General features: G+C 33.7%; 1 protein-coding gene across 1 annotated transcript in view; it reads right to left on the minus strand.

Moving 5' to 3' along the window:
• Positions 1 to 2359: 2359 nt before the first annotated feature.
• LOC148947274 (armadillo repeat-containing protein 7) overlaps positions 2360 to 14083 on the minus strand; it is a 94148-nt gene continuing 82424 nt past the window's right edge. The window contains exons 4-5 of the mRNA XM_089097358.1: positions 9046 to 9183; positions 2360 to 2702 (exon numbers count right to left, since the gene is read on the minus strand). Of these exons, the coding sequence (XP_088953484.1) occupies positions 2497 to 2702; positions 9046 to 9183 (344 nt within the window). The 3' untranslated portion in view covers positions 2360 to 2496. The remainder of the gene's footprint in view (positions 2703 to 9045; positions 9184 to 14083) is intronic.

A 14083-nucleotide genomic window follows, 5' to 3' on the forward strand; every position in this document is an offset into this window, starting at 1 on the left:
AGCATTTTTTGCTGGTTTCTCAATCCTTAGACTTGGTGACGCAGGCGCAATACGCAAATGGTTCGGTAAGGATGATCTTCCCTGGGAAATATATTTCTCCTTCAGACCCTTACGATGGACTTGACCACTACTCAAGTTGAGCCCTCTCCTGTTCCCTTTTCTGCCCATATGTTCCTTTACCGCTTCAACTATCTTAGGATTCAACTAAGTAACAAGTTAGTGATTCAACGGGTATAAATGATTGTAATAATCAAACAATAGTATCCATTCGAGTTCAATAAATCGAATCCAATTTATGCTCGTGGGTCGTAATTGAAAATATAATAGGGCTATACAAAGTGCACAATATCACAGTAACTTGTCTTTCACTTGCCGAAGTTTACTTAATAGAAGTAAAAAATGTAAAAGAAAAAATATATACAATACCCAATTATGACATAACTTTGACCTAATTGCTTTAATAAGACACTGAAATATAGTTACCTTTTCTCGGCTAATCTGTCAATCAAGGCAGGTGACAGCGCAGAAATTCCCAAAGCGGCAAGATCAGTCATATGATAATTCCTTTGAACGGATTTTTATTATTTTCGAGGAGGTAGACTTAAATTTTTTTGAGGACAGACCTTCCCTGTACTTAAATTATAGAATTCTGGTCCGATTAATAGAAAAAAAGCAGAATTCATACTTCCTGGTGATGTAAGTCTCATCAAAACTGGATATCTCTATATCAGGCTCAGATTGAATGAATTTAAATAGTTTTTCTAAGATATCTGGGAAATTCGGTGTCGGCTCAAACTAAAAACGTTTATAATGGACGAGATAGGGCAAATGTTTACCGTACCACATCCCCTTAATATTGATTAACTGAGTACGTTCCAGCCTTGGACTGGAAAGTTGAAATTGAACCTTAATTTCAAGAGTTTAACCCTTCGTCAGGGGCGAATCTCTAGCATTTTTATGGGGGGGGGCAAGAGGAGTCCATGTCTGAATGCTCAAAGGGCATGGGATGTATAATATTTTTTCTATCCACATTATTGGGGGGCGAAACAGATCCCCTTGCCACCCCCAAACGATGCCCCTGCCCTTCGTAGCCACAGAACCCTCACGGCTTCATTTTGTAAAATATTGATATCATTTCGACTTTTTTGTCACCTAGTAACAACAGAATAAAGGTCCTGTGCTTCCCTTGTCGATATAGAACTACTGAATTCAAACATTAAATGATGACATTTGTTTACAAAAATGAAGGTTTTTTGTTTTCAAGGATGGCAAAGAGTATTAGAGTCAATTAGTTGACCAAATGAAAGCTGACAATTGGTTAATTTGGTATTAAATAGCATCAAAACACTTAAGTTGAAACTACCACAAAAACATTTTTGTGACAGTAAGAAATAATGAAAGAATTATTCTCGAAGATGGCCCCTTTCAGGCAGACTAGAAAGTAGCTCAAATGTGGTTTTTTTTTAAGGTTTAGCCCTGGAATATATGAAGGTACACCCCTTTGATTTCGGCTGCAAGCATCTGTGATGATAGATAATTAAGTAAAATACCATAGATTCAAAAATTTAAAACTACAAAATAAAGCTCATAATCATAAATGTGTCATTGAACAAGTAGTAAAAATGCATATATTTTATTTTTTGTTCTTCAATTAGTTTTTTTAATTTTATCCAAAATCAAATAACAAAAAATGGTTGCTCTCCAAAGATTATTTGCGACGATTTCTGTGTAGATACGTTCTTAGACTACACAGGCTATACGGCGGTAAAGCCGCCGGGCTCCCGGTACTATATAGGGTATATATATATATATATATATATATATATATATATATATATATATATATATATATATATATATATATATATATATATATATATATATATATATATATATATATATATATATATATATAAGAAACCTAATTTTTTAAACAAAGCCACAAAAAATACCTAAAGAATAACTCTACACCATACACTGTCACGACTTCTTGCTCAATATACATAGACAATCGAAAAACTGCCAGAACTTTCAAAGTTGTGGATTGTTTATTAATTGAACATTTGTTCAATTTATTTGTGTCTATTCTCTAAATTATGAGAATTAAAATTTCACTTTTTTTGCTAAATTACATTTGCACTGTCATCATACAAACAACTCACTAAACAGTGCTGTCAAACCACCAAACAAGCATGCTGAATTTCCCTTAGTTTACCATCTCTAGCTGAACTAACAACTAACTTCAGTATCACTATGTGACTCTCAATTTCCTAAAATGGCATAAGTGACCCAAAAAAGAAAAAAAAGAGAGGTGACGTGATTGACAGCAAAATCTTCAGTCGGACCTTCACCACAAAAGTCAAACAAGACAAAACTTTACTACTCAAAAATAAACAAGATAACAAAATTTAAATTAATATATAAACAGTGGAATTAAGATAATCATACAATTAATGAATAATGTACTAGTACATGAAATAAGAAGCTACACTACAATCATACTGTAGTATTTGATTGGACAGACTCGCTTGGCGCCGAGTCTAAAACTGGAATTTCGACAATTGGAGAAACACATAGGGAAGCTTGAATTTGATCCGCTGTGCAAAACTCTGAAACAAAAACTTCAGCAAGATTTCTGATCTGTGGAAGGGGCGATTCTCTGAATTTCATCATCATGGATATGAACCGAGCATCGAAGAAATCTGAAAAAGGTTATCACTTAGCATAAACAATTACTTTCTGGGCGATCTTTTCCTGATATTTTAAATATAAGCTGTTGAGCTAGGTCAACGAAAAATTCAGATATTATATTTGAGCTGGTTCCTGAAGTTTTCTTTACCTTGCTTTACCACATTTTTTAAAATATTAACAAAAGCTTGTTCAGAAAGTGCCTGTTTACCCTTTATTAAGAGCAAATCTCGTTCACGAACGTGCGGAAAGCAGGAGAGAGCATTCCTTTCAAAGGGTTATATCAATACCTTTGTGCTGGTTATTTTTGAGATGTTTGTGACTTTGAATTGCTGAACGGCAGAGAGCAAAATTACACGATGCAGATACAACATTTGGTTTAAATTTTCTTTGAGAGTAGTAACTGGAGCCTTAAAATAAAATTTATCAATTCAAGAAATTTCATGACAATTTGTCTATAGACAATTTGTACAATTTGTCTATATTTCATAGACAAATTTTTCGTACAAATTTCCTTTTTTTCAAGAAAATTATTGCAAAGTGCTAAACACGATCTCCAGGACGGGGAAGGGGTGATTAAGAGGTAGTATCCTTCATTATATTAGCCTTTGAGAAGTCAATCTGGCCCAAGTTTAGTTTTTCGTGTTTTTTCCTAAGTTTATTAAGGTTAAGTGTTTGTGTTTTTTTTGGTTTTGCTTGAAAACACTTGATTGACTCTTAGTTATGCAAACTTGCGACAACGATCCCTAAATAGTAGTGTTAGTACAAATATAACAAAATTGTTTTTTTTTTTTTTTTTCAAAAAGCGCTAAATAATAGTTTTAACTGACCAATTTCAACCATTCAGATCTAAACATGTTTTTCTTAATTCAGTTCTGAAAGTTTTATATAATTCATTTGTTCATCCTTACATTTTATACACTAAAAAACAATTTTCTTCAACTGAAAGTAAGGAGCAACATTGAAACTATAAATGAACGGAAATTATGACGTGCATGAGATGGTGGCTTCCTCCTCAATAGCTCGCTCTTTACGCTAAAGTATTTTAGAACTTTAAAAAAGTCTTTTATTCTAGTTAAACGGCCTTTGTATTACAGGAGTCGTTCTTAAAGAATCGGGACAAACAGTCAGACTTTAGCGTAAAGAGTGAGGTGTTGAGGAGGGGGCAACCCCCGAGAGTAGGGAATGTTTTCTGATAGTTTTAAGTTTCAATGTTGCTCCTTCCTTTCAGTTGAAAAAAACTTTTTTTTAAATTCAATTTGTGACCGTTTTTCAAATAGTACCAAGAAATCCAGCTTCACTCCATGGAAAATTACCTCTCCCCGCAGAAAATTCCTCCATATAGAATACCCCTCCACAGTTGTGTGGGGGGTATTGTCTGGGGATGATTCCGCCTAAAAAATTCTCCTTGGCATACTTTCATTTGAAAAAGACGTTAATTTCTGATCAATTCTTAAATCATGTCGGATATACCCACTCCATGGAAATATTTTCGGAAATCCCTCCCGCCCTCGGTGAAATTTGCTCCTGAGGAAAACACCCCCCCCCCTCTGTGGAAAACCCTTCCATACAATACCAACAACTCTGAAAATTTCTCACAGAACAACTCCACATGTTAAATTTAGCCGGCAAAGACAAAGTAAGACAAATAAAAAGAATTTCGTAGAGGAATTTTGGCAAATTCCCCCTGTGAAAAATTGTCCCTGGAAAGATCACCCCCAGTAATCTTCCCTCCCAAAAAAAATGTGTCACTGTAGTAAATCCCCCAAGCAGAAAATCCCCCTTGCCCCCAAAAAAGATGTCAGTATACTCCCCAATAATAAATACTAAACGTAAACAATGGTAATATTCGTAACTTACAGCCCTTTCCCCAGGGGCTGTGGGGGGCCATGTTATTCCCAAAGGCATAGTTATTGAGCCTTTCAGCTGCCCTGAACAAACTGGTTATCTTGAAATTTGGATCGGATGAATTTGGGGAAAAGGGGCGTGGGAGGGATCCTAGCTGCCCTACGATATTTTTAGTTACTTAAAAAGGACATTTCCGATCAAACGAGTCCTCTCCCGATCTTATAGGATCCCTGGTTCGATATGATTGCCCCTGGGAAAAACAATCAAACAAATAAACACGCAACAGTGATCTTTCTTCTGGCAAAGATGCAGAAGTCCAACAATTTAAAAATTCCACATTTTTGTATATATGAGCCTGAAACCTCTACAATCCGATTCTCTGACATGCTGAATCTGATGGTTTGTTTTTCATTAAGATCAATTGGCGTTTTAGGGGCGTTTCCCTCTTTTTCAAAAGCCGGGTCTCGTAACTTTTGATGGGTAATATTAAACTTAATGAACTTCACTGAATTCCGTCTTTTTGATGAATCTATTGTTATCAAAACTTAAGATAGATACTGATGTATCTATTGTTTTTCATTAAGATCAATTGGCGTTTTAGGGCTGTTTTCCTCTTTTTCAAAAGCCCAGGTTCGTAACTTTTGATGGGTAACATTAAACTTAATGAACCCTATTGAATTCAGTCTTTTTGATGTATCTATTGTTATCAAAACTCTGTTTTTTAGACATTTGAGCCGCGTCGCTATTTGCTTACAGTTCGTTGCCATGAACTGTTTGATATGGTTTCTCTTTTTAGGCTAGTAATTTTGTTTTAAATTTTAAGCAGATACAGATAGTGCAGAATAAAGCGTTAAGCTTACTCGGTGATTTTGAAATAAGTGGATGTACAATGGATTGTTATCGACATTTTAATAATTTAAATGTTGGGCAGTTGAGAGATTATGAAACCCGTATTTTCAGGCCTCGGGGTTTGAATAAGCTAGCACCTAATAATTTTTGTGACATTTATATGGATTGTTATCGACATTTTAATAATTTAAATGTTGGGCAGTTGAGAGATTATAAAACCAGTATTTTTATGCCTCGATGTTTGAATAAGCTAGCACCTAATTATTTTTGTGATGTTTACATGGATTGTTATCGATATTTTAATAATTTAAATGTTGGACAGTTGAGATTATAATAAAGGTATTTTTATGCCTTGGTGTTTGAAAAAGCTGGCACCTAATTATTTTTGTGACGTTTACATGGATTGTTATCGACATTTTATTAATATAAATGTTGAGCAGTTGAGAGATTATAAAACCTTTATTTTTATGCCTCGGTGTTTGAATAAGCTAGCACCTAATTATTTTTGTGACGTTTACATGGATTGTTATCGATATTTTAATAATTTAAATGTTGGACAGTAGAGATTATAATAAAGGTATTTTTATGCCTTGGTGTTTGAAAAAGCTGGCACCTAATTATTTTTGTGACGTTTACATAGATTGTTATCGACATTTTAATAATCTAAATGTTGAGCAGTTGAGAGATTATAAAACCTGTATTTTTATGCCTCGGTGTTTGAATAAGCTAGCACCTAATTATTTTTGTGACGTTTACATGGATTGTTATCGATATTTTAATAATTTAAATGTTGGACAGTAGAGATTATAATAAAGGTATTTTTATGCCTTGGTGTTTGAAAAAGCTGGCACCTGATTATTTTTGTGACGTTTACATGGATTGTTATCAACATTTTAATAATCTAAATGTTCAGCAGTTGAGAGATTATAAAACCTGTATTTTTATGCCTCGGTGTTTGAATAAGCTAGCACCTAATTATTTTTGTGACGTTTACATGGATTGTTATCGATATTTTAATAATTTAAATGTTGGACAGTAGAGATTATAATAAAGGTATTTTTATGCCTTGGTGTTTGAAAAAGCTGGCACCTGATTATTTTTGTGACGTTTACATGGATTGTTATCAACATTTTAATAATCTAAATGTTCAGCAGTTGAGAGATTATAAAACCTGTATTTTTATGCCTCGGTGTTTGAATAAGCTAGCACCTAATTATTTTTGTGACGTTTACATGGATTGTTATCGATATTTTAATAATTTAAATGTTGGACAGTAGAGATTATAATAAAGGTATTTTTATGCCTTGGTGTTTGAAAAAGCTGGCACCTGATTATTTTTGTGACGTTTACATGGATTGTTATCAACATTTTAATAATATAAATGTTCAGCAGTTGAGAGATTATAAAACCTGTATTTTTATGCCTCGGTGTTTGAATAAGCTAGCACCTAATTATTTTTGTGACGTTTACATGGATTGTTATCGATATTTTAATAATTTAAATGTTGGACAGTAGAGATTATAATAAAGGTATTTTTATGCCTCGGTATTTGAATAAGCTAGCACCTAATTATTTTTGTGACGTTTACATGAATTGTTATCGATATTTTAATAATTTAAATGTTGGAAAGTTGAGATTATAATAAAGGTATTTTATACATGGATTGTTAACGGCATTTTAATAATCTAAATGTTGGGCAGTTGAGAGATTATAAAACCTGTATTTTTATGCCTCGGTGTTTGAATAAGCTACCCAGCACCTAATTATTTTTGTGACGTTTACATAGATTTTTATCGATATTTTAATAATCTAAATGTTGGGCAGTAATTATTTTTGTGACGTTTACATGGATTGTTATCGACATTTTAATAATCTAAACAATGGGCAGTTGAGAGATTATAAAACCGGGATTTTCATTTCTCGGTGTTTTAATAAGCTAACACCTAATTATTTTTGTGATGTTTACATGGATTGTTATCGACATTTTAATAATCTAAATGTTGGGCAGTTGAGAGATTATAAAACCGGTATTTTTGTGCCTCGGTGTTTGAATAAGCTAGCACCTAATAATTTTGTGACGTTTACATGGATTGTTATTGACATTTTAAATATTCAAATGTTGGACAGTTGAGAGATTATAAAACCGGTATTTTCATGCCCCGGCGTTTGAATAAGATAGTACCTAATTATTTTTATGACGTTTACATGGACTGTTAGCGACATTTTAATAATTTAAATGTTGGGCAGTTGAGTGATTATAAAACCGGTATTTTCATGCCTCGGAGTTTGAATAAAATAGCACCTAAATAGTTTTGTGATGTTTACATGGATTGTATTTGACATTTTAGTAATTTAAATGTTTGGCAGTTGAGAGATTAAAAAACCTGCATTTTTATGCCTCTGTGTTTGAACAAGCAAGCACCTAATAATTTTTATGACGTTTACATGGATTGTTATTGATATTTCAATAATTTAAATGTTGGGCAGTTGAGAGATTATAAAACCGGTATTTTCATACCTCGGTGTTTGAATAAGCTAGCATCTAATTATTTTAGTGACGTTTACATGGATTGTTATCGACATTTTAATAATTTAAATGTTGGGCAGTTGAGAGATTATAAAACCGGTATTTTCAAGTCTCGGTGTTTCAATAAGCTAACATCTAATCATTTTTGTGACGACCAACGAATTCTACGTACCATTCTTACAGAAGAAGAATTCTGCTGACCTAGTACACGAGAGACGAAATACTGCCAGGTCTAGTTTTGCACTTAGATATGTGGGTTTTTCGGTTGGAATAGAAAGTCCTGAAAGCACTAGGATGATCGAGGTTCCGATGAGGTTTGTTTTTTATTCTTCTATAAAAAATAAATATCATTATATTTTATATATTGTGCTATGTTTTTTATTAAGAATTGCATTTGTTCTTCTTTTTTGTTCTTTTTTTTAATATAAACAAATTTGTATTGATTTTGACGTGGCACGTCGTTCGTTTTTTTTTGTGAATATTGGTATTTAATAATAAATAAATTTCTCTCTCTCTCTCTTCTCTATCAGGAACCTTTTCTCTACTTTTTCCTACAATTTCCTTTTCCCTATTTTTTTTCTCTCTTTAAATTTTGTTCTAAGCCTTCATGCTGCTTATAAAAATAGGACATTGGAAAAAAGGACAACTTAGTGCAAACCAACGGTAATAACCTTTTTATCTCCACTCCCAGTTATAACTATGCCCACGGGTATAGCAAATGAGTCTTTCTAGCCTGTTTTACTATGGCAATCATTTGCTTCATACCAAAGTCACGCTAATAGTTCTATAATTACCTTTACCACATTTCTTATAAAAAGGTTAATAAAACATTTTTTGTTAATTAAGGTTTCTGTAACTCCAAAAAGTGGAAACTTCTGGAAAGATTCTTTCAAAAGACTCCATTTTGTAATTTAGCAAAACAAAAATGAATACCCACAGACTACATTAAATAACTATATACATAAACACATGAAAAATATCGTAAATACGAAATTGCTATTCAACAAAAATTAAGAAAAGGAAGCTGAGAAAGGGAGAGATAAAAAAGTAGTTGCTCTTTAACCTGGATCTTTCTTTTAGCAAGAGCATAGAGATGAAGACAGAACAACAAATAAAATAGAAGTGATGCTTACAATGGGGATAATTCACATCGAAAAGGAATATAAAGGCACATAAAGAGTTGATTGTTATTCCAATTCTGGGTGTAGATAAATTCGAGAAAATGGCTTCCATTGCTCCATTTTCTAAGAAGAACGTCTTGAAGGGTGGATCTAAAATCAAACAATCATTATCTTTCCGAAACTACCTCTTAATAGAGATAAAATTCTCTCAGGGATGTAAGAACTATCACATAATAAAAAGCAGCACTAGAACTGCTGCTGGCGGGTTATAGTAACCCTGGGACAGAGGAGCCAATTGGGAGAAGGAATTGGTCCCCCTCAGATATTGACAAATACCTTTTACAGTTTGTTTCTTGGAAAAAATCGAAAAAAATCCAAAGAGTATCTCCCTTATATTTTGGAAAATCCCTTATTTTTGTTCCTTCATTTGAAGAACTGCAAAAAATACTCCACCCCCACTAGATATTTGAGTCTTGGCGCCCCTGCGAGCGGGGGGAAGGGTACGAATAGAATGATCTAAAGAAAAGACGTTCTACCTTTTAGCAAAACAAAGCTTACACATTTCAAAGCTTACACTTCCTACTTCTTTTTAAATCTCATTGTAATTTTTCTTAGTTTCAAGAGGGTTCTATTATTTTCAATGACAGTCTTTCTGGACTATGGACAAGACAGTTCATATAAAAATGAAACACATTTTCGAAAATATGTCAAATAACAGAGATCCAACAATTTTATCAGTCGACCCAGACTATAAAAAACTATTTTAAAAACAAGATAACACCCTATTCAATGGGCTGTTCTAAAGGAAACACTGTAATAACAAAAGAGCAGTACCTGGATTTCTAGGAAGTTTTTGGGACTAGTTGACCCAATGCTAAAAAAAAAGATTTCACTGAAAACAGGCAAGAAAACCCTTCTTTTTTTTAACAGCGTAAAAATTATACTCGTATGTACCAGGGTCAAAGCTCCAATTTAGAAATACTGTTGTCTGCTGATCGGCTTGAAAGAATCAGTAGAATCCTACTTTCCATCCGCCCCAAATTCTAAAGTAAAATTATTACTAAAAAACTGCAGCACAAAGGTACGGTTCATCGAGTGTTTCGACTTAATATTCAAATTTTACCTAAAATTTAAACTGTAATGCCATATTTTATCTCTCGAGCAGAAAGCCAGAAAAAAAAACTGAAAAATATTTCTGCTATTAACACGTCTTGAGACTATATGAATTAAAAACGAACTGTAGTAAGCTGACAAATTGAGTGAAAAATTGATTTTAGTAAAAATAAAATATTAAGACGCAAAATACAAAATGCAAAGTTTTTAATTGCCACTTTTTACTAAGATAAAAGTTTGGAAATAAACCGTAAAAGAACCAAATATTCTGGGTTCCAGGATATGTGTAGGCTATTAAACAAAATTGTGAAATAACCACTTCCTTGTTTATGTACGTTTGTGGCCCGGAAAGACGTGGTTGGCATAAGGTATAAAAGACACATTTTATGGTATCTAGTAGCTTTTTATCTTATATTGCTTGGGTGACCTCTAGTCCTTTTTACTTAGGAGTACTTAGGAATATCGGAAGTATCTTAATGTCTTATAGTTTACAATAATATTATTGCATTTGTTTTATGCTGTGGGACGAATAGTCCCAGTAGCTTATATATAGCCAGACCCTTATATCGTTGTTGTGAGTCAAATAAAAATAACCTTATTTATATTCAGCCTCTCTTTAACGGTATTTTAGCTTCTCATCCATACCCAGTAGGTACGTCTTGTGTAATTAGTCAGGCCAACACTAAGGAAAGGCTACCCCAGTTTTAATCACGTTAGGACCTTACTCCATACTCCATCCAAGGACGAGCTTAACACCCACTTTACTAAAACCAAAATTAATTTACTACATCTGGTGGCAACCGCTAAAACTGGGTCGAAAAGACTAAATAAGGTTGTAAATTAAAAACAAAATGACCTTGCCAGAAACCAAAATGCCTACCCTAACAACAGCACTAGAAATTGCAAAAATTAACCAGAATACGCGGGAGTTCCCAGTGTCAATGAATTCATCAAAAATTGAGAATTTTCGATAAGCAGACCAATATGGAAAACCTCCATTTTTTCTATTTTTTCAATTTTATTTACAATTTCCTTTTCGACGATATTCAAGATAAAATTAACCCAAATCAGTTTGGCTTTATGCCGAATCACAGCACCACGCATTGCTTAAATTATATACTTGACACTGGTTTCAAACATCTTGACTTAAATAGTTCCTACGTTGAGGCTGTTTTGCTGATATTAGCAAAGCCTTCAGAAACTTGGATCATCAGACAGTTACTGATAATTCAAGGACTTTAGTTGCCAGAGATTTTGATTTAGGTATGGCAGCCAAATTAATTTACTACATCTGGTGGCAGCCGGTAAAACTGGGTTGAAAATGCAAATCAACATTAATTCAAAGGGGAGAGTATTTGCATGCATCTTTTACTCCTTAAAATTCTGACTCAGAGTTGACGATCAAAAGTGATTACAAGGCCAATTTATACGTCGAAGGGGTATTTTCAGTAGGGAGGAGGGGGGACGGTTTACCAGTATTGATATGACTACTAAAATGTGTATCCTTGTTATAGGAGGGTGAAAAACAAACCGGCTAATGTTCGCAAAGACCCTTTTAGCTTTCCTACAAGAGAAGCTTACGTCGGCATAAGAATATCCTGACTTTAGGCCTACCCTAACAACATCACTAAGAATTGCAAAAATTAACCAGAATACGCGTGAGTTTCCAATGTCAATGAATTGATCAAAAATTGAGAATTCTCGATAGACGGGAATTTTTAATGACCTAAAAGCTGAACTAGGAAAGGTAGTTTTAGCAATAGTTTGTTAGCGTTTTAAATTTGCTGATGATTTAACTGTCTTATCACTGCAACTGAGCCCTCTGACTACTGAACAGTCTGACTTGACGGGAATTTTTAATGAACTAAAAGCTGAACTAGGACATGTAGTTTTATCAATAGTTTGTTAGCGTTTTAAATTTGCTGATGATTTAACTGTCTTATCACTGCAACTGAGCCCCCTGACTACTGAACAGTCTGACTTGACGGGAATTTTTAATGACCTAAAAGCTGAACTAAGGCTTACTTTCTTTTCAAATTGTTTTTAATCGTATTTTAGCAATAGTTTGTTAGCGTTTTAAATTTGCTGATGATTTAACTGTCTTATCACTGCAACTGAGCCCTCTGACTACTGAACAGTCTGACTTGACAGGAATTTTTAATGACCTAAAAGCTGAACTAGGAAAGGTAGTTTTAGCAATAGTTTGTTAGCGTTTTAAATTTGCTGATGATTTAACTGTCTTATCACTGCAACTGAGCCCTCTGACTACTGAACAGTCTGACTTGACGGGAATTTTTAATGACCTAAAAGCTGAACTAAGGCTTACTTTCTTTTCTAATTGTTTTTAATCGTATTTTAGCAATAGTTTGTTAGCGTTTTAAATTTGCTGATGATTTAACTGTCTTATCACTGCAACTGAGCCCTCTGACTACTGAACAGTCTGACTTGATGGGAATTTTTAATGACCTAAAAGCTGAACTAAGGCTTACTTTATTTTCAAATTGTTTTTAATCGTATTTTAGCAATAGTTTGTTAGCGTTTTAAATTTGCTGATGATTTAACTGTCTTATCACTGCAACTGAGCCCTCTGACTACTGAACAGTCTGACTTGACGGGAATTTTTAATGACCTAAAAGCTGAACTAAGGCTTACTTTTTTTTCTAATTGTTTTTAATCGTATTTTAGCAATAGTTTGTTAGCGTTTTAAATTTGCTGATGATTTAACTGTCTTATCACTGCAACTGAGCCCTCTGACTACTGAACAGTCTGACTTGACGGGAATTTTTAATGACCTAAAAGCTGAACTAGGAAAGGTAGAACTGTCTTATCACTGCAACTGAGCCCCCTGACTACTGAACAGTCTGACTTGACGGGAATTTTTAATGACCTAAAAGCTGAACTAAGGCTTACTTTCTTTTCTAATTGATTTTAATCGTATTTTATCAATAGTTTGTTAGAGTTTTAAATTTGCTGTTCATTTATCTGTCTTATCACTGCAACTGAGCCCTCTGACTACTGAACAGTCTGACTTGATGGGAATTTTTAATGACATAAAAGCTGAACTAAGGATTACTTTCTTTTCAAATTGATTTTAATAGTATTTTAGCACTAGTTTGTTAGCGGTTTAAATTTGCTGATGATTTAACTGTCTTATCACTGCAACTGAGCCCTCTGACTACTGAACAGTCTGACTTGACGGGAATTTTTAATGACCTAAAAGCTGAACTAGGAAAGGTAGAACTGTCTTATCACTGCAACTGAGCCCTCTGACTACTGAACAGTCTGACTTGACGGGAATTTTTAATGACCTAAAAGCTGAACTAAGGCTTACTTTCTTTTCTAATTGTTTTTAATCGTATCGTATTTTAGCAATAGTTTGTTAGCGTTTTAAATTTGCTGATGATTTAACTGTCTTATCACTGCAACTGAGCCCTCTGACTACTGAACAGTCTGACTTGACGGGAATTTTTAATGACCTAAAAGCTGAACTAAGGCTTACTTTTTTTTCTAATTGTTTTTAATCGTATCGTATTTTAGCAATAGTTTGTTAGCGTTTTAAATTTGCTGATGATTTAACTGTCTTATCACTGCAACTGAGCCCTCTGACTACTGAACAGTCTGACTTGACGGGAATTTTTAATGACTTAAAAGCTGAACTAGGAAAGGTAGTTTTAGCAATAGTTTGTTAGCGTTTTAAATTTGCTGATGATTTAACTGTCTTATCACTGCAACTGAGCCCTCTGACTACTGAACAGTCTGACTTGAGGGGAATTTTTAATGACCTAAAAGCTGAACTAAGGCTTACTTTTTTTTCAAATTGATTTTAATCGTATTTTAGCAATAGTTTGTTAGCGTTTTAAATTTGCTGATGATTTAACTGTCTTATCACTGCAACTGAGCCCTCTGACTACTGAACAGTCTGACTTGACGGGAATTT

This window comes from Artemia sp. Qi Xiang Cuo, chromosome 11, assembly GCF_049724085.1.
Source record: "Artemia sp. Qi Xiang Cuo chromosome 11, ASM4972408v1, whole genome shotgun sequence".
Taxonomy (NCBI): Eukaryota; Metazoa; Arthropoda; class Branchiopoda; order Anostraca; family Artemiidae; genus Artemia; species Artemia sp. Qi Xiang Cuo.